The sequence below is a fragment of the Triturus cristatus genome, chromosome 9, assembly GCF_964204655.1.
Source record: "Triturus cristatus chromosome 9, aTriCri1.1, whole genome shotgun sequence".
In the NCBI taxonomy this organism is placed as follows: Eukaryota; Metazoa; Chordata; class Amphibia; order Caudata; family Salamandridae; genus Triturus; species Triturus cristatus.
In genome coordinates this window covers 368,090,739-368,112,733 of record NC_140592.1, presented here as the reverse complement: position 1 = coordinate 368,112,733, position 21,995 = coordinate 368,090,739, and the positions used below count along the sequence as shown (strand labels likewise).

The 21,995-nt window shown below is 43.5% G+C and overlaps 1 protein-coding gene across 1 annotated transcript in view; it reads right to left on the bottom strand.

Annotated features, from left to right (window-relative positions):
* The window catches only part of PARP3 (poly(ADP-ribose) polymerase family member 3), a 143,145-nt gene that overhangs the window by 106,311 nt on the left and 14,839 nt on the right, over nucleotides 1-21,995 (bottom strand). Inside the window, exons 2-5 of the mRNA XM_085625169.1 lie at nucleotides 20,001-20,201; nucleotides 13,467-13,592; nucleotides 5,961-6,158; nucleotides 5,115-5,253 (exon numbers count right to left, since the gene is read on the bottom strand). Of these exons, the coding sequence (XP_085481295.1) occupies nucleotides 5,115-5,253; nucleotides 5,961-6,158; nucleotides 13,467-13,592; nucleotides 20,001-20,174 (637 nt within the window). The 5' untranslated portion in view covers nucleotides 20,175-20,201. The remainder of the gene's footprint in view (nucleotides 1-5,114; nucleotides 5,254-5,960; nucleotides 6,159-13,466; nucleotides 13,593-20,000; nucleotides 20,202-21,995) is intronic.

The window sequence follows — 21,995 nt, the reverse complement described above, 5'->3', positions numbered from 1 at the left end:
TTGTACACCGGCCATCGTAATAGCCCCTAAATGTCCAAACTGGGTTAAAAAAAAAAAAGCATTTGAAAATGGAACTTGTGCATCGTCCACACGGATGTATGACAAAATATCACTGACAAAAAACACTGGCAATAAAAATATTGCCTAAAAAAAAAAAGGAAACAATATAAACTTTACATACTGAGGGGCTGATTACAATCTCGGTTGTAAAGCCTCGTCTGTTTCAATTCTGACCAGCTGATCGGAATTGAAAGTGGCCGGTTATTCTGGCTGGGTTCCAACAGGCTCAAGAAGCCCACCGACCTGTAATCCATATGGACGGTGTTTTACGCCGCCCGGATTACGATGAAAGGTTTCAGGCTTTCCATGCCAGGCTTTCCGACATGGAAAGCGTGTTTGGGGGCCAATAGCAGGGCCCCCTTCTGTTCACGGCCTCTGGTTGGAGACCGAGGGTTAACCCCTGCACCTTGAGGTGCCTGCCGCAGGGTGTAGGGATTAATACAACCTCCCGTTTCCCTATGGGAGCTTGTGCTACAGCCAGAACACAAACTCCCATAGGGAAATGTGAGTATGCGACCGCACCATATGTGGGCGCATCGTAATTAGGCGGTCAGGACCCTCCTGCTGGAGGTAGGTGGGTCCCGTTTCTGCGACGGTGTCGGGCGGACGCAAGTCCGCCTGACATTGTAATAAGCCCCTTAGTATGTAAAGTGAAAATATCAACAACAAAAAGATAGAAGGCCACAAGATCATCATAGCATATCAGTTATTAACTGCTATAAACCATACTAACTTTAAATCATATTACATTAACTAATATTGTATATAAAAACTTTACATGCAAACAAAATAAAAATATATACTTCAAAATAATCAAAAAAATAAACAGATTTAAAAAATATGTAAACATAGGTAACAAATACTGATAATATCTATAAATACCAAATATTATAAAATAGAAAAAAATATACAGTAACAATATATATATTTATATATACGACTTCAAAAATAATTAACATTAACAAATTAAAACAAAAAAATATCAAATAAACAAAAATTAAACATGGATGAGGTCAAACTACTCCCACTCCAACCTAACAAACAGTAGGAAAAGTGCTGGACTTTGGACGGGTAAGATTTACTATTCCCACACCAACATAAGCAATAGTAGGGAAATTGTTGGACTTTGGGGTTGGTCAATTCACTATGCTCACCCAAACGTAAAAAACTGTTGAAAGTGTTGAACTTCAGAGGGGCTAAATTTGCTATGCTCACCCCCAACTTAAGCAACAGGAAGGAAAGTGATGGAATTTGAAGGGTTCAGATGTACTACTCCCTCTCCAACCCGAGCAACAGTAGGGAAAGTGTTTGATTTTGGAGGGGTTAGATTTACTATTAGAACTCCAACATAAGGAACAATAGAGAAAGTGTTGGAATTTACAATTCCCACTCCATCATGAGCAGGAGTAGGGCAAGTGTTGGATTTTGGAGTGGGTCAGACCAACTATTCCTACACCAACATAAGCCACAGAATAGAAAATGTTCAACTTTAGAAAGGTCACATATAATTTTTTCTACCCTAAATTAATATAAAATAAATTATAAATAACCAAACATATTTCCATACGCGTATTAAAATAATTTTAATATATCATTTATACAAATTATTAAAATCTCAAAACATGAAATGGACATAGTATAATACATAAAATTATATTAAAATCGTATCAGTTAAAATATAAAACATAAGATATAATTTAAGCCACTTCCCAACCTATTATCCTATAATTCTAACAGACACAAAAACACACATTAAACTGACAATAAAATACACATTACTTTAAAAATATTAATACTATAAAGTACAAAAAAATGATCTTAATACCCACATAATTAAAAACAATTAGATAATTAGCACAATTACTAATTAAAAATTAAATAAAAACATTTATGACCATATTTATAAAATGATCTATTAGACTGAAGTTACATTATAAAAATGTATTAAAACTAATGTAACATTATTAGATTTAAAAAAAATATTTTAAAAACTTTGCATCCAATACCACTACAGCCCAACAACTTGCTAAACAAAATATATTACCATTGAAAACAAACACACTAAAAATAATTAAACCTGCTAATACTACAGTAACTTAAGAGAAAACGAATAAATCCCAATTGAATAATTTAAAAAAATAGTATGTACAATTATATTTTCAAAAAATGCATAAAAAGACTTAAAAAAACAACATTCTTACCTTCTATGTTCAGTAACACAATATTTTTGACATCGTGATATTTATGACCTTATGAAACTTTTAAAACAATATTTTGGCAGAATACCAATCTGCACATGTGCAGTGAAGCTATTAATGCTACCATTTTTTACTTGTACATCATGATGTGTGCGCAATTTCCAATGACCCCAACCTAATAGTAGAGGCCCCTCTACCACTGACTTGGACGGACTACCTATTAATACCTTTTAGCTTTAACTTTGCATATCCCAGCACCAGATCCAAGCGGTTCCTGAGAAAATGAGAAACTGGAGTAGGGTTACTATTGAAACTGACACCTACGCTTTAAAACGTCCCCCTCCAGTTGTCAGGGAACCCGAATGAAGATATATCCAGCTTCAATAGCTGGGTTGTCAATGCCTTAGATAAAGTGGCCCCTCCTAGATCTTTGACCTCCTCTAGGAGCAGACCCACAGCCCTGTGGTTTATCTTAGACCTTGGGGCAGAGAAAAAGGCATGTAAAAAACTGGAGCGCGCCTGGAGACTTTCGTATGACCCTGAGGCCAAATGCTCCTAAAAAATTTCCATTGACTTAAGAATACTACTAACCGAAACTACTTTACTCAAAGATCAAACTGGCAGACAATTCAGCTAAAACACTATTTAAAATTGTCCAATGCTTCACCAAACCTGCGGCTCTTGACAGTACCGTGATCCCATCCCCTTCCCTCTGTGCAGGCCTGTCAAATAATTTTCAGAATAAAAGATCCAATCTATCCATTCCACTTTCCCATCCAATTTCTCTGCCAGAGCAAAATCTTACCCTCAATTGTCATGAGACATGTTCCGAATTTCGCTCACTGCCTCTGAATGTGTCCCTCAAGAAACTGTATGAATGTAAATGTGACTCTCTGAGCGACCCCTGCCCAGCTCAGTTTTTCAAACTACTGGCCCCATGTCTTAATGCCCCCTTGAACCAGATTTGGAATACGTCTCGGAGTTCAGGCATCTACCCAGCAGCATGGAAACAAGCATTGCTACTGCCCATCTTCAAGAAACCAGATGCCAACCTGGCAGAATATAAAAACTTTAGACCCATCTCTCTTCTGCCGGCACCGGCAAAAATCCTTGAGCAGGTAGTTCAGGATCAACTCTCTGTGTTCCTGGAATCAAACAATTGATTCCATGACTGCCAGTCCGGCTTTATGGCTGGATACATCATGGAGACCGCACTTTTGGAGGTTGCGGAGAGCATTTGCGAGACTACAGACGAGGGTAATGCAAGTGCTGCTTGACCCGTCTGCTGCCTTCGATACAGTGGCCCGCCCTATTCTACTGGACAGACTTGAACATCTGGGAGTTCAGGGAACTACCCTGTCCTGGCTCCGGTCCTTTGTGGAGAACCATTCTCAACAAGTTTTTCTGCATCCCTTTGTCTCCTTCCAGAAGCCCTGTGTGTGTGGGGGGTTTCTCAGGGATCGGTACGGAGCCCCCTCCTCTTTAATGTGTACCTCTCTCCTCTTGCTAGCTTGGTCAAGAACTTCGGGGTGAAAGTAATCTTGTACGCAGATGACACCCAGCGGATGTTCTCTTTTAAATAACAATCGGAGACTGCTTTTGCTAACTTTAGACGGTGCCTATGTAATATCTTGGCTTGGATGACCCAGAATGGTCTTAAGTTGAATTCAGAGGAAACCAAGGTGCTCTTTTTTAATCAACCAGTCCCACCACCTTCTAAGTTCTGGTGGCCACATGAACTGAATCCGCCACTGGCTCCTGTGGACTCAGTGAGAAATCTGGGGTTCAAATTTGACAATGCTCTCTCTTGTAGGACCCAGATTCACCAAGTCTCCTCGTCCTGCTTCTGGAAGTTGCGAGCTTTGAGGAAATTACTCCACTTAATCCTACTGCACTGCAGGAGGACAGTAGTCCATGCCCTGGTCATATCACATCTGGACTACTCTAACAGTCTCTACCTAGGTCTTCCAGCCAATCTGATCCGCAGGCTAAAAATGGTCCAGATTGGTGCGGCCAGATTGATCTGTAAGGTGCCTTTTCGTCACTCCATTTCTCCCCATCTGAGGAGTCTTCACTGGCTGCCGATCAGTAGGAGAATTTAATATAAAGGCACTCTCTCTGGCCTACAGGGCCACTAGGGGCCGAGGCCCAGAATATCTGAGACTCAGACTGCAAAGCTACCAACACGACCGGGCCTTGATATCAAATCATTTGAAATTGCTCATTATTCCCCTCTTTCGTAAGGCCAGGGTAGGCAGCAGAGCGTTAGCGGTGAGAACCGCTAAGCTCCGGAATTCCATGCCTTTATCTCTCCGACTGACAGAACCAGAATCAGCTTTCAGGAGAGCTCTAAAAACCCAGCTTTTCATTTGTACTTCGCCCTTTCTCTGCGTTCTGTGTGAATCTGCAGCCTTAGCATCGGGACACCTCCGTGGGATGTAGCCACGAGATCTATAAATTTCAAAATAAATAAATAAGCAGACCTTGCTTCACATGCTGGCCCGATATCAATTTCTTTATATTCATGAACACGTTTGACATTTTTCATCATTTTTTGCCTTTCACAGAATTTTTCGCCTGATATTTTTTCCTACATATCTTTCTTAATTTTTTTATTCAAGTAATCATCTTTGATAGCACATGAAACCAGAGTTACGCGCACTGCCTTTGTTGTGATAGTTACGGTACCCACCTATGTTTGCATTATGACATTTATGACCTTACTTATGACGCGCCGCCTATCTGTGCATGACTTACATTATCGAACCCACTACATCCTATTTATGTCCATGATTTTCAGTACGCTAGTGTGAATCTCAGTTAGATGCGTGTATTCACCCCAGAGCTGAGTCTCACCTATATTCATGGTCTGCATGGCATCCTTGAACATATCATTGCTGAAAATGAGGGAGACCAGGTCCTGGGTGGGTTTATCCAGGGAACATGGACGAACCTTCTTCTTAACTTTCTGCAGCTGCCCATCAACTGTGTCAACCTGAGGGAGTAAGGAAAGGTTTTCGGAGCTTTAAAATAAGCAAGGTACTGAAAGACAAATATGTGCCAGAAGAACATAAGGCAATGACAGACAGACAGACAGACACACACACAGACCTTATGAATGCCACTGCCCAGAATTTGTTTGAACACTCCAATATCAACTATTTGGCAGTTTCCCAGTGTCCTGCAAAGAAAGTCTGTTTACTAACCACTCAAATAACTAACTGCGATTCCACTCCTGAAACAACCTCTTACCAGCTGATTCATGTATAGGAAAACCAATCTCTATAGAAAATAATGCACAGGAAGTCACACAAGGCCAAATGTAACACTACCTTCATTAATTCCGTAACAAATGTCATGACCCATATCAGCCGTAGTAAGCTACCACTTATCAAATTACCTCGCCTAGAAAGTACCCACAGTCATGACCTATTTTCACATGAACATCTTTTGCATTATGTACTCGCACACTAAACGAAGGAAGTCTCCATCTTTCTTCAGTCCCTACAATTAAGTACTCACAATCTTGCCCTGTGCCTTAACCATACTCCTCTTCTCCTGGCCAAGGAGTATAAGATGTATTCATTATTCTTTCCTGTTCAGATTTAATTCTGCCACAAATGTTCTACTGTTCTTTAAAATACTGTTCCTCAGACTGTGGAGAGGTTTTAGGAAAAGTCTGGTAGTCCTAGTGCCACTCACCTTGACAGTGACTTCTGCTGCTTCATCCTCCTCTTCACCTCGCTGCACTTCAATCATCGTGTACTTCCCGGCATGCTCCACAAAATTTTCTCGGTCAGCCCAATTATTCTTGGTTTTGTCCTTAAACTTCTTCTCAAAATCTTTCTTAGCAGCATCCAGGGAGAAATAAGGTGTCAGCTTTGACTGCCCAACCTCTCCCTGTTTAGCCGTAGAAAAGGAAACAAATAGTGTCAAAGGACTACCAAGTACCCAACGTGCTATAGTATATACAAAAGGTAACAAACACCTAAGTGACACTGATGCCCAAATCCCTGTGTGCCCTGGTTTGGGGGAAACATTTCTTCATAATTAGTTAGTAACATGTTCATACAGCTGTGCACTTGAAGACTTGTAAATACACAGAAGAGATTTGATATTAATTTCATAGCAAAGTACTTATGCCAGCCGCTGTCTGTCTTTTTAAAGCGGGTTAGGAGACAATTTGTAATGCAGTAGTGTCTCTAATAAAACATGTCTGTCTGTGGCTGCAATGTGTGTTGTAGACGGACAATTTTAGATATAAATGGTATAACATGGAATGCAATAATGCTGAACCACCGTCCCTCCAGAGACTTGTCAGACGTTTTAGCTCTCTGAAAGAATTCTTGCTATGTTGGTGATTTTTTACTGAGATTAATTATACTAGCGATCAGTGTAAGTCTTTCCCTGTTTTAAAATCTGTTTTTGTAACAAGCAACTTTTTTGCTATATTAGTGTAGTAAGTATTTCTTGGAAGCAAAGCTCTTTACCAAGTTTTAATGGCATAGTGCTTATTAAACATATACTTTGTAAACATTCAGAGAACTGCATACATGGCAACAGTGTTAAAGCTCATCTTAATATTCACATGCTCTGCATATACGCCTACCATCTGATGTTGGGCATGGAAATTTTAAACTTGTTTTTTTTTTTAAGAAGACAGAGTCACAAGAGACTCCACCCTTTGTCTACAATGCAACAGCACACTGGCTCCATGTCAGATTGTTTTTATGTTGAAAGGGTGAGTGCTGTATGTGGAGTGGAGTGTCTAAGACAGTGTGTGGTGTACATAGCAAAGGATGATAAAGTACATGGATAAAATTTGTAAACATCCCTTGCTTCCGGGGAGGACGGTGGGCACATGTGAATTTACAGCATCACATGCTACAAACAGATGTTTGCAAGGTATGGTTTTCCATTCGTAGTGTGTGTCGCTGGAGATACATATGCTTTGAATAGAATAGAAAAACAGTTACTCTTCAAAGCGGTTGCTAACTAGCAGAGGATGCAGATGTTTCAATAAGTATTCTATAGACAGCTTGGCCAACTAAAGCTTGTTGAAGTTGAAGGACATCAACACAGTAATGCTTTGTGAAGGTATATAGTATTGACCAAGTAGCGGACTTACAGGTATCCATTAAAGAAATGTTATACAGAAAGGCTAACGCTGCACACTTTTAGCATTGGCTCTACGGGGCACGGAGAGTGTGGACTTAGTCTTGGCACGGCAACTTTGAATACATTTAACTAACCACCCAGCAATGCCAGCTTTAGGGGTGGCAGAGCGCTTGGAAGACTTGAAGGCCACAAAAAGATATAAAACGTTAAGTAGACTTTCTGAATGGGTTAGTCCTATCAATGTAGCAGACAAGCGTTCTCTTAACATCAAGAGTGTGAACTGCCCCTTCTGCCACAGACTCTAGTTATGGGGAAAAAACAGGCAGGTCAATCAATCAGTAATTTTATAGAGCACAACTTCTCACCTGTGATGGTCTCAAGGCGCTAAAAGGGGCGGGGGAGGGGGACTTCGGTTTGATTCATGTGGAAGGGTGCAACAACCTTAGGCAGCAATTCGAGGCTGGTCATAACAACTACCCTGTCCTTGTGTACCTGAAAAAAAGGTTCTTGTGCAATTAAAAAAAAACACACTTCCAAGACAGGAACTGCAGTTGGCACACGTGCATGGTCTCTAAAAGAGGTCACATGAGTGAGAACTATATTAAAGGTTCCAAGAAGGTGCTGAGGGAATGTTTTGGAACGTATTACACTCTTTAGCCCCGCCATACGAGATTTCTTGTCTGGCATCCTCAACTGGTATAATGCTGTCTGTTTTGGAGGCACGCTGTGTTTGCTATTAAGTGCAGGTGTATAGATGTGTAAGCAAGGCCTGCATTGTACAAGTTTAGAAGGGAGGACACAACAGAATATTTAGGATGATATCATTGGAAATGTATTAATGCTTAATCCTTTTCCACTTTGTGGCATCAGTGGCACGAATAGTAGGAGTTAGTGCTTCCGACAGGATAGCCATGCATTCCTCTGAAAGGTTAAGATAGTCAAACTCCAAGAGCTCAGATGCCAAAGGTTCTATTGTTTGAGATCTGGGTGCCTGAAATGGCCATGACACTGAGTGAGAAGGTCTGGCGAGTGTGGGAGCTTCTCTTGAGGGTTGACTGACATTTCCCAGGGCATGGAATGTCGGGGCTATCTGGCACAGGTTAGCTCTACAAGGATAAGAGTCATGGACACCTCCCTCATCACATAGAGAATGAGGGGTAGAGGCAGTAATCCATAGGAAAACACCACTGATCAGTTCACCCATAGTGTGGGTTCCTAAAGGCAAAGATTTGGCTTTTTGCATTTTCTGGAGCGGCGATTGTCAGGTCTATTGTTGGGGTCATCCACCGTTGGAAGTACCTGTGGAGGATTTGTGGGTGGATTTTCCAATCGTGGACTTGTTATTGCGCCCTACTGAGCAGATTTGCTCTCCATTCCTGGTGAATATGCAGGATAATGCTGTTGCGGATTGCTCAATACCAAACAAGTTGTGCAAATGCAGAAATCTGGGGAGAAGGTCTTCCCTCCGGCTTCTGAATGTAGAACATGGCTGTCTAGTCTGTCTTTACTAGTACCGTCTTCCCCTGTCAAGAAGGAAGAGCGCTTTGAGGGTTAGCCTGATGGCTTGGAGCTCTAGGTAATTTATCTGGCATCCCTGCTGCCGAATAGGCCAGAGGACCTGAACTGTTAACTCATGGAGATGAGTTCCCAGCCCATGATAGAGGGATCAGTTTTGAGATTCACCGGCTGAAGGGGGTTTAGAAAGGGTCTGCCGATAAACAAGGTCTTGACCACCAAAATAGAGAATACAGAGCCCTGGACATAACAAACACTAGATCTTTCTAATGCCCTTCGTTTTATTCCCAATGCCTCATGAGACATCCCTTTAGGGGGCGCATATGCAGTCAATCGTAAGTGAAGTCTCAACCTGCTGTGGCTGGAGAAGTTGAAACCTAGGCTGGAAACAGGGAGACTACTTGAGTGTCCATTGCCACCGCTCTTGATCAGCCAGTCATCTAAATATAAAAAGACATGAATGCCATTTCTGCGTGGGTGCACTCAGAGAACTGTTAGGCCATTTCATGAACACTTTTGGAGCTGCACTGACTCCGAAAGGGACCACCTTCAATTGGTAGAGAAGGCCACTTGCCAGAAGTGAAGGAGCTGATGATCCAACTGGCGCTGAGAGACCTACGGGTGATACACGTGCCTAACAAATAACAAAATACAAATACATGTGCTGGGTGGAAGGATAGGGAAAGTACGCATCTTCTAGATCCAGCATTTCCCTAAAGTTGTCTTGGCACAGCAGAGGAATGGCACCCTGTAGAATGACCGTATGAAAATGTTCGGAAAGGATGAACCTGTTCAAAAGGTCAAGGATCAGCCGGACTGAGCTGTCCTTTTTGGGGATAAAAAGTCCAGGGAATAAACTCCCATGCCTTGTTGGTGTTCAGGTACTGGTTCTATTGTGCCCTTGTTTAGGAGGGCCTGAAATCTTTCCTCCAAGAGAAGAAGGTCAAGGTGGTCTGAATGCCATGCATGGCGGCGGGGTGAGATGTTGTGCAAGGGGATGTTAAATTTAAGGCAGTAAGCTTCCAGCACAATGGAAATTACTCACATATCTCAGGTGGTGCATTTCCTCCGAGGCAGAACGTGCCTCAGCCTCCCGCTGAAAGGTGTTGGATTGTGTCGTTGCGGGTGTATGTGGACGGACTCACTGCTTTGGAAGGTGATTTACTGCTTTGCCACAGAGGAGCTCCCTTACCCCACCCATTCCCTGTATAAGCCCAATTGTGGAAAAACTTGGACTGTTAGGGGGTCCTGAAAGAACCTGTGGAAAGGCTGATAATGTGGTGGTCTCTGGTTTGTGCCCCCTGGTGTGACACCTCCCCTAATTTGCTGCTTCCCAAAGGCTGGCCTTGGGCTCTTGGACTGCTGGGCGTCCATTGATTTGGCTATATCCGTATCCTTTATTTTCGAGTACTGGTCACCTGAGGGATGAACAGACGCTCACCATTGAAGGGTTTGCTTGCACCTTGGGCTATAGCCTGACACTAAGCCAGATGAGCCTGCAAAGGAGGACGCTGGTATTGATGTCCCTCACTGCAGTTCCCACTGGGTCAAGGGCACACCCAAAATTGGCATTACTAATAGTTTTGTGAACAAGTTTTAGTTTTGTGTTTCCTTTTCCAGTAGGTGCTTTATTAACTCATCAATCTCTTCTCAGTGGTATCTACTGTACCTGGAAAGGAGACCCACTGAGTTGGCAATACACCAATGTGTGGATGCCCTAAGTACTACCCACTTCCCTCTGCATCTTAGACTCCTTGTTAGGTGGGGAAGCGCCTCACGTGCCCTCAGCAGAGGCCTTTGTTTGGCCAGCCTGCTTGCTCTTGGCGGCTTGTGAATGACCTGTGCAACCTGAGCATGCATGTGCAGCACCTCTGGTTTGAGAAACTCAAGCTCCTTTTCAGTGTCAGAGACGTCAGAGAAGTGCACCTCTGTATCTTGCAATGCTTGGCAAGGTGAGTAACCGGAGAGGCCTTGCTCTTCCCACTGAGTGCTCAGCATATCTACTGCACCGAAACGGTCAGGAAACACCAAGAGCACTTGCCTGTGCATGTTGTGGTGTGCCCACCAACTTTGAGAATGTTCTTACAGAGGAAGGCAAGACAAGGGTTGCACTAGGTCTCGAAGTGCTCTGAGGGCAGCCAGAGGTTGTAGATCTTGTGGTATCCAGCCCAGGGGTATTTTGCATTACATCTAGCACAGAAATTAAATGGTGTGTGTTCCATACTGTTGGTCTTGGTGCATTCTTGAGAGTTCCTTCTTAAAATTTGTAGAAAATAGCAGCTTGAAGCCGCAATGCATGGAAGTGCCCTGGTGACGGTCATCGGTTCAGGCAATCCGTTGATGCGAACGGATGTCTCCCCAATGCAATCGCTTGTTATCCAACGCAGGGCTGAGAAGGGAGTTGTTTTGACCTAAGTGGATCGAAGAATTCGAAACCCAGAGTACGTAAAAGACTCGACTTTGGAACAGGGTATCAGACCGTCCAAACCAAACTGAGGAAGAAAACAATCTGAGCTGCAGGCAATGTGCTGTTTCAATGTGGATAAAGGACAGAGTCACTACAGGCCTTGTGGCTCGAACTGATTTGAAGAAAGGCATGTCACAGGCGTTCAACAATATATATTTTTTTTTCAGTGAAAAACAGAAAAGATTATTATAATGTTATAGCTAGGTGAGAATTTTAGTGACAACGTAATGTTTTAAACATACAAAGCCCCTGAAATTCACCAGTTTTATTATCAATAATTTCATTGCAAATGTTTCAGTGATCTTATCAACGATGTCACATTTGTCATGAGTGATGTAATATGTGGGGCAATTAGCAGTGCATGGCGAAGGCGCAAGTTATAGTTACCTTAGGACACTAGTTACAGTTACATGAAATAACTATAACTGTTGAATTTCAATGGTTTTGTACGTTTAAAAAGTTACATTGTCACTGAAATTCTCACCCAAGTATAATGTTAGTTTAACCTTTGTTTCTTTCAGTGAATTTCTAAGATATTTTTCATCGCAAAGTAATATTTTGTCACCAAACTCAATACCAATACCTAGCAGGCAACCAAACCCACGCCAAGCACGGCCAGAAACCATGCACAGAATGGGATTAGCCGCAGGGCATGTACTGCGCCCAGGCCCAGAGTCCAACCCATAAGCACTGCCCCCCTCCCCGAACCAAATCGGGCCCTGGGGGACTCCATCTCCAGAGGCATTTTGTTTATTGATTTTTAAAGGGAAGGGGATGTGCATCCCTTCTCCCCGAGCCACAAGGGACCCCTACTCCCAGGACCTTAAAGAGGAGGTGGCGGATCCCCCACCCCAGAGCTAATAGTGGCCCTGGGGACTCCAGCCCTTAGGGCATTCCTTAAATATAGGGAATGAGGGCGCATGCAACCCCACGCCTTTATAGGATGCTGCCAAATTCCAAAAAAGGGGCCCACCAGATCTACAGAGGTCTGCGTATCCCTATCCTGACCACTAACGTCTTTTTTACCTTTTTTTCAGTCTCGGGCTGAGTCCGGCTCCTAAGATGGCTGCTGCTGCATCATGGCTGATGTAGTGGCAACCATTCCTCTGAGTCCTAAAATGTGGTGGCAGCCAATAAGCTCTCCAAGAGATGTGTCGGCTCTTCAGATCCTCTGGGCATAATATATGCAAAGTGTCTGAGCATTAACTGCTCAAAAACTACTGAACAGATTTACACCAGATAACAAACGGCACTCTTTCTGGATCATGATCTAATTTTCTGATAAGATTGGTGTAAATCCGTACAGCGGTTTGGGCTGTAGCGGTGCCTACATTTCCTATTGACAAAATGAATGGGGGAAAACATGTTTTGGTATCCCTACCTCCTTTTTCTCTGCCCCTGCTTGACGAATGCCCCCAAACACTTTCCAGTTAGGAGCTGAGGTAGAAGAAAAGAAAAGCTAACGTTTTGTGAAAATTCATCAAACGACGCTAAAGTTATTAGTAAAACAACAATGTTTCAACTATAGAAACGTGGTCCAAACTAGGACTACCCACAGGCTACCGCCACTGAAACCTTCAAGAAGTTCTAAGCGAAACTTCACAAACTTGAGAACTTTTACCCTTTACATCAATATGCTTTTAGCTCAGTGAAATAAACAGGTGGTGCACCCACTATAAAGATCACAGAGAAATGGATCCTGCTGTTAAAGCAGCAACTGAGGAATCAGAATTAGTGTTACACACGACAACAACAGATCGAAACACTGCATTGCACCCTTAATGACAAAATACCAGAGGGAGGTCTTCAAAGGTATGATGGGAGGGCACTCACCAACCATGGCAGCTAATGTTCCCCACCAACCACTGGCTGTGGTGGCAGATGGGGGAAGGAAGAGATCTTCAGTGAGAAGGGATGAACTCACCTTGCGGCCTCATTATTTCCAGAAGACGCAGTTTGCAGAAGAGTTAACAGATGAAGGTTGTCAATTGAAATGAGGGTTGCTCTTAGTGTGTTAACTCTGGTATTAGCAGTTGCAGAGCTCCTTCCCTCTACCCAACAGTGGCAAGTGGTTGTAATTTTAGGTGTCTGAAATGAAGGGTACTCACCACGCGCCCCCAGCGATTCCAGCAACTATAGTGACCCCCCTGCACAATGAGCTGGATGATGTAAAACTTGTTGTTGTTATGCCCAATGTTGGTCTGGTTCAGCATGCAGTCATAGTCCTCACAGACCTGGAGAAAAAGGAGAGAGGAGTGATGGGAAGGTGATGCTGTATTCTGTGGCAAAAATCCTCTCTGAAATCTAAAGGAGCCAAGCCTAACAATGAGGACAAAACACAGATGTTGAAAAGAACTCCTCTATGTCGGGTTGTGTCTCTGCACCCTCTACCTATGATGGTACCAATATACAAATGCAGAAGTTAAAATGCAGAAAGTACTTCTTTTGAATGTTTCAAGTATTTAAAAAAATAATAATAATAATAATAATAAATGGCCCCCTGTCAGTGAGTGAAAGCAGATTTTAAAAAGTATACCAACTGATGTTTATGTAAAAAATGCATCTGCTGGGTTATAGTGAATGCCTCTGTAGCTCACGTTCTGCTTGTGATGTCAATGTAGAACTTGTGATGTCAAGGCCTGAATTTACAAAGAACTTTGTCACAGCCTTTACACATAATATGGCCTGACCGGACATGTGGCGTCATTGCGTTATAGTAGATGCAGAACTGCATATCAATCAGTATTTTTTTAGTTAAATCCAGTGCTCGCAATTTACTTGCTTGATTTCACGGTGATTATTAATCAATAGAGGAGAATGTTTTTTCAAAGTGGTGCTTTCCAGCAGGTAACTCGCTAAATAACTCCAGTCAAGTCCCTTTTTGAGTCAGATACACACACCGGGCTCAGATAATCATCAAAAAACATCAAACTGCAACAAAAGGCATGTGTTGCATGCAGTCACACCATTTAAACTATTTGGAGATAGTAAGGAGTTCTGACAATCCACTATCTGCACAACAGAACTGACAATCAACACTTCAGTAGTTCTACTCTAAAGATAGTATCAAGGGACCAAAGTTAAGTAGGCACTGGTGACAGCAAAGATTTGTCACAGGGGTGAGAGCAGAGATTAGGATATGCCACCAAGTTTAGTTTGGATATCAAAAATTGTTATATGGGAGCGTGCAGAGGACAGAAAGGACTTAAGACGCTGAACATGAGCATAAGCAATAGAAGGATCTGAGAATTCTGCATGAAATTACTGTAGGAAGCTGGCTCTTTATATAGTGGCCCAAAATGAGGTACACGGTGTCAAGAGTCCAGGCAAACCCCAGCTGACAGAGGCACACATGATAACCTAAATGCTCTTTTGTGGTAGTGTGGGCGAGCAGACCGGCTTATCAGAGGGTAGAGAGAAGCATTAATTGCTCACACGAAGGCAGTAAGTGAGACACACACTCAAAGAAATCCTACACCAATTTATAAAAATAACAACAGGTATTATTATATAAATTTAGATGCCAAGATAATCTGAATCAGGTGAGCACTTTTCAAGTTATGAATTTTTATATTTTTCAAAAGTTGACACTTAGATCAATTTCTGGAGTTGTAATGTTATCCTTTGGTGGAAAACATTTTGCATTCGGGCACTTGTCAGTGACTTACTGGACCCTTCCCCTGGACCCATGGTGAGTAAGGGGCATGATCCAAGGCCACTCCAACATATCACTTTGGGAGGCTCTGGAGCATCCGGGTCAGAGGTGTGTTACGGCATCAGGTGTCCCATTCACTTCAATGGGGAACATTCGGGTCAGAAAGAGGCTGCAAGGTGGGACTGGGGTGCCAGTCCAGGTTTTCCCACAGGGGGCCTCAACCATTGAGATGCTCAGACACGTACAGACACCATTGGTCCACTTCTCATTGGGCTGTGGGGCTCAGGTGCAGTGGTGTCTTTTGGCATCAGGTTCGGTGCTAGAGTCACTCGTGGCTGCAGGTGGTGACGAAGTCTAGTCTGACCAGACCCAAGGATGTGCTTGGCTCTTGTGGGTCTCAGGACTCCGTGGGCCTAGGCACCTCCCTTGGACTTAGGATGTGGAGAGCGGGTACAGAGGTGCTTTGAGGTGTCAGGTGGCGGCGGTCGGAGGCTAACTCCATCTTGGTTTTGCAGTAGAGGGGCAAACAGGACAGCTGGGCCAATCTTGATGTAGGTCTCACTGTCCTTTAAGACCCTCGACATGCAGGTCGGTCTTCCTAGGTGTTGGTATCCGGTCTGGACACAACAAGCCTCGGTTGATGCAAGGGGTCTGATACCCCAGGTATTGGTGCTGTGCGGCTCTGGTTGGTCCTGGGGTCCCTACATTTGGAGGGAGGGAGGATCTGACCTGTGGGAGCACGAAGACCTCTTCCTGGGTGGCTGTAGTATCGGTAGTCTCGGTAAGTGGCAGGGTTGTGAATCGGACCTTGCTTTTTTCGGTACCAGGGGCAGCAGGGGAGCAGCTAATCTACCCCAAGGGAGTTTCTTTGGTGATTGATGAAGTACTGGCAGCCCTCTGGGTTTCTTAAAGTCTGCACAGCAACAGGGTGAGTCAGTTGCTCCACGGGGATTGGGTGCAGCAGGCAGGCTGGCAGGGTTGGCGCCAAATCAGTCGTGCTCCTCTCTTCTCGGATCAGCAGTCTTCTTTGTCCACTCTCCTTTGTGCCCATCGAAATCTGAAGTCCTGGTATCAGGGGGGTCTACTAAATACTCAATTTAGGGCATTAAGGGGAGTGAGGGGAAGTAGTCAATGGGTTACTTACCCCTCGGGTCACTACACCCCCTAGATGACCCTTTCCTTTGGGAATGGGCATCACCCTGTCCCAGAATTCCTAATTCCACCACACACAAGATGGTGGAATTCCTACCTCTGTGTTTACTTTAGGCTGTCCATCTTAGAGGTGTGTCCAACCTGGCAGTGCAACACGCCCCCTGCATAGCCAATTTAGCTGCCTGTCCTGGTGCCCAATGGTCCCAGGGCAGGGGGTAGCATTTCCCCTGTCTGGGGAAGCCTTGGGTCGCATATCAAAGGCGACAGAGGCCTCTGAAGCCTTCTGCCTTGATAAGCTGATTTACTAGCATTCCTGGAGGAGGAGGTGTAAACACCTCCCGCTTGAGCAGATATTGTTTCGTTTATGACCTCTTGAGAGCGTGGCTATCACCACCTAGGGGGTCAGAAACTTGTTTGTGGTGACAGGCTGGACCGGACCAGTCAGTCAGCACACTAGAGAGCAAATAGGGTTCAGGGGGTACCTCTAAAAGGTACCCTCAGGGGGCAGGTATTATAAATCCATTTCTGGAATCAGTTTGGGTTTATGAATATGAGGTGTTTGATAACAAACCACCATGTGTTTCAGTGAAGCCAATATGTAGCTGGGAAACTCGTTTTGATCAGTGCCAGTACATACCTTAAGATGACTTCCCTATTCACTTGCACTGCCATTAATGGGATTGGCCAGCACAGGGGCATATCTTCTCATGCAGATATGTCCTCACATGTAATATAATACACCCTCACTAGGGCTGTAAGGCCGGCTGTAGGGGTGACTTTCAAATATTACATGCAATGATGGGGGCATGGCACAAAGGTGTGCTCCATGTTGCATTTTCACTTTACAGAACACCTGGTCACGCAGCTTGCAGTGGCAGTCTGTAGGAGTTTGGTGCTGGGTCTCTTAAAGGGACACAAGATATGCTGCAGCTCTTAGGAACCCGCTTTAGTACCTATGCCCTAGGTAGCAGGGGTACCACATACTAGGGACTTACAGAGGTGCTAAAGGCCTGGTCGATTGGGGATAAATTGACCAGCTACATTGTTCTGGCGAAAGAACATTGGCACTGGGGACCTGTATATCAGGAAGCCAGTGCACTTCGGTCAAAGTTGCATCAAATATCAGGTAATAAGAGGGAGCGTGTGTGGTGAGGGGGGGGGGGGGGGTGCTTACTGCAAAAACAAAAGTTTCCTACAATTTCCTCTCAGTGAAAAAGACAGCCTTCAATGAATATTTTACCAAAACTCGCAGCACTCATTGGAATAGGAAGCTCTCCTCATAGGTGGGTTCATGAATTATTTCACTGCAGTCCTTGAAAGGGTAAAGATGTGGATGAAGGGCTCAAACAGGGTGGCAAGGTGACAGTGAGAAATGAGTTCCCAATCAATGTTGAGGTCTATCTCTCCAACGATCTCTTATGTACAAGAACGTTTTATGTGCTCTTTGTTGACTCTACATCTTGCACTACAGGAGAAAAAGAGGCGCTACATGTATTTTACTGGCTCTCTGGCCTCCGAGGTGAGCCCTAACCTATCATTTACCTTTTTTTTTTACTCACGTGGAAGAGGCGATTTGACACATTCTCTAGCTCGCTTACACCTCAGTGGAGGGAAGAACTGTATGTAATCTCTTACATACATGGAGGTAGAGAGACTACATAATCTGCAACCCTCTTACCACTCTGTGGGCATTGGTAAAATACCGATTCCCCAGTTCTTGTAGCCCTAAGGGAAAGATGAGGAACTGTAAGTGGAGGCTCTCACATCTCAGCAGAGGTGTTGGGTAAAAATGTCTCTCTAACGCCGCAGGAAGAGGAGGTTCACTAACTATACTCCAGCTGTCTCATCTCTATAAGGAAGTGAAAACTCTCAACCTGTTCTCTGGCTCTCTTACTGCTCTGGAAAGTGTATGCTCTGCCTAATCACTTGCTTCTTTACCTTTCAAGGGAAGTGGAAACCCTCTCTCCTTTCCCCTAGCTACCTTACCTCATTCGCAGAGAGTGGACTTACAGCTATTATCAAGCTTTCTTGGAAATGAAAGCTCTCTATTATTAAGCTGTTAGGATGAAGATTTGACTATTGTGGGTCTTTGTATTCTCTGGCTCCAAGTTTTCCCAGCTCCCTTACCTTTAGTGGAAATGGCCGCTCTCTCCCTAAGCTATAGCTCTCTGGAGATGTGGTTGCCATCTCCCTATCCTCTAGTTCTTACTTCTCTGAGGACGTAGAGATGCTTTACCTTTTCCCTAGCACTTCTAACTCTCTAGAGATATGGAGCCTCTCTACCAATTCTTTAGTTCTCTTATTTGCTGTGGTAATTAGAGTTGTTCTGCCTACTCTGTCCTGCTTACCTCACTTGCAAAAAGGAACTCAGTACATACTGTGGCTCTCTCACTTCTCAGGGCAAAAGCTTAGGTATAGCCTCGATTCTACAGTCTATTTAAATATGCCTCAGATTCAGAGGGGCACATCTCAGGCCCTACTGATGAGAACAAACAGGCTTTCTTCGCGTAGGCAGGGACGCATGTCGCACTCACATCCTTTCCTCATTGGCGGCCTTCTACTTCCAAAGGCCAACTATATTTTAGCTCTCAGATGATAGTCCTTCCTCTGCCCCCAAGAGTGACACACTATTACTGAGTGAGCTGTCTTTCACTTACCAATAGGTGGGGTCCATATACTTTTTAGTGGGCTGCTATTATGCTTTATTTTTTAAGTACCGTTTTAAACCTGCCCCTGGTCGAGTCCTTAAAAGGTACTCCTCGAGTACTCCTACTGCTGAGTGGAGTGCATACAACCTCACTTGCTCCTCCACCCCTCTGTAGTGCCCACAAAGCTCTGAGGTCTGCAACTCTTCCTCCAGGAGTGGAGGCCTTAAACCTTTATTGGATCACACCCCATCCACTTCTATCTGTTCCAAAACAAGCGACATTTCAGGAGGTCGTTTCTTTTCCTCAAGATACATATCCCAAAAAATTTCCCAATGTAGGAACCACCATTTTCAATTTTGCCAATTCTATATTGGAAGATTCTATTTTTACTAGCACCTCACCTTCTTTAACGATTCTTTCTCTCTAATCTTTTATTTGTACTATCTTTCCACTTCATGGTACCTCAGCCCTTTATCACATTTACTTCCTACACTGACTCAGTGGACCACTACATGACTGTCAACTAATCCTACCTCTCAGACTTTTGACATAGTGGCTCCCGTTAAACCCTCATGAGATTGACAACATAGTCAGAAGGCTGGAGGGCTCAAAAGTAAGGTGAAGTTATTAAAGAAAAACTGGAATTGTTGAGAGACAGTGAATAAAAACATACAACCACAAAGTAAAAACCCTGCAACAGCACAAACCTTACAAAACAACTACGAAGGATGCTCAGATTCTAGAAGCACCATGACAAACTAAATGAACACTTCAAAGTAATTTCCTAACTTCCAGGTAGGACTGCAAGCTCTGGAACACAATGTCAAAGGAAATAGGGATTACCAGCAATTGTCATGAATTTTGAAAGGGGGGCGGTGGGGAGGGGAAGAGAAAGAGAGAGAAAGAGAGAGAGAGAGAAAGAGAAAGAGAGAGGAGAGAGAGAACTGTAATTCTACCTCATTCACTTTCTCCATATCTCTTGGAATGTTGCACTACATCATACCTACAATGACACGACTGGAGAGCCCTTCCAATCCTGAAGGACACCACCACTACATGTCTCAGATAGGCAACCCTCAACGCAATCTTTCAACCCGGCATACCAAATAGAGTATATATAAATGCACAGTACTTTAGCCTTGCAAGGGTAGGAAAGTGCCATATGAATGCCAATAACACACTCTCACCTCTCCATCACTGAGAGGACATGCTGAGTCCACCTTGGCCTTCACTGCCTGCTTAGGGGCACATTTCAGTGCTTCCAGAGCAGAACGGAAGTTGTCTGGCTCCTCCTCCTTTTTCACCTTTTTCAGACTGTCGGGTGCCTTGGCTTTGGTGGCTGCCTTCCGCTTCGGTGGCATGGTTTCGGACTGGAGAAGGAGGCTGACCTGTCATAAGCACAAATTGGTGGTTTTGGTCAGGGAAGGCCCAAATATAAGTAAAGATTCTCAATGTCCAAATATCAATTACACTGCTGTATCTTTAAATTAAAGAGTAAAACCACTGCAGAAGGGATTAAAGAAGTGGAACACAACCAAAGCGCAGTGCCTGATGGCAGGTTCAAACATGTCCCCGGTCAGTATGTCCAAGTGCAGAGAAAGTGATAAAAGAATGAGATGAAAGGACTAGAATTACCCCACCTGAAAACAACACTCACCATTGTCTGGCGCATACTTTAGCAGTTCCCAGCAAAGTTTCAAATTCCACTTCCAGTGTATGTTCCAAGGGCAACCCCACGCTATCCAATGGTAGTACTGTTTCTGGATTCCTGGTGATGGTTGCTTGTTTTTAGGTACAAACATTGATTCTGGTGACAGATAAGGCCAGCCTGACTCATCCTGTCTGCCACTACCCACCTCTTGTTATCTTTTAAGACCCAATGCCACCCTGTTTCATCTTTCCTTACACATTAGCAGGGCCATAGCCACGGGGGCCCAGAAGGGCCCGGCACCCCCATCGTCCTTGGGTGTATGCAGGTGAAAAGGAGATTTTGAAAGAAATGCTTAGTACAATCCACGCATTTTTTGTTTCGGGAGAAACACAGAATGTAAGCTAAAGTGTGCTCCAGTTGAGAATAAATACTTCTTAAGAAAAAAATACTTTGCATTGTTGTTATGACAATGATGAATCCAACTTCCCCTTCCATTTAAACACTCCAATTTCAGAACGTGATGATTTGTGTTCCATTAAGTGGCTGGGAACTGTACAAGTATAACACATGCAACCTGGACTACAGTAAAAGTAAGAAGTTCATATTGGTATTGCATCTGGAAATTAAAATGCAGGTGTGTTGCTGGGAATCACTTTCAGGAATGCATGAACTGCAGCTTAGAATTAAAAACACAAGGCAGGGCTACATTTAAAATAAAGTAACCTAGAAACAAAATAAATGAAAGCATAAAAACAATCGTAGTTTGGGATACAATGTTAGATTTCATAAAATGTAAATTAGACTGTGGAAAATTATTGTATTGAATTGTTCTGTTTTTTTACTTAGCAAGGAGCCTGTCCCTCGCAAGGTCTAAATCACGTTTCTGGATAGTCTGGTTTCATTCTTTATATACTGCTCCATACCAGTGACAGGGATATTGAAGCGCGCAATTTGTATCAGCTGCTTGGTGCATGGTTAAAAGGGTGGTTTTGTGGTTTGACTTTTATTGAACATGTTAGGTGAAGAGTGTGAGGTATAATAGTAGAGGATGTGCTGTAGACGCGAGTCTCGGCATCGGCTCAACATCCTGTGATCCCGGGCAAATCACTTAATCTCTCTGTGCCTAAAATAAATAAATAAATAAATAAATAAATAAATGTTACATTGTTTAAAGGCACTGGCGCTCTTGTAAAGCACTCCAATACCTTCGGGTTGAGTTTGCGAGATATAAAACTGTAAAAATGTAAGAATATTTAAAAAATGTATTTAAATATGATGGCAAAGTGGGCACATGTCACATGGAGTTTAGCTGCACATAAGTGTTGCAGAGGGTTTAAGAAACCCTCAGCTGCACCTGCGTGCACTCCAGATGGAAACCACTGTTCATGTCCATCAGAATGGACATGGAATACAGCGCTGACCAACTACCAACCGGAGACCCTACGTATATTGGGGCCATTGTTAAATCACAAGTAGTATTAATAATAGGATAACGTTTTCCCTGCCGTACATGATAAAGAAATTGCAAGTC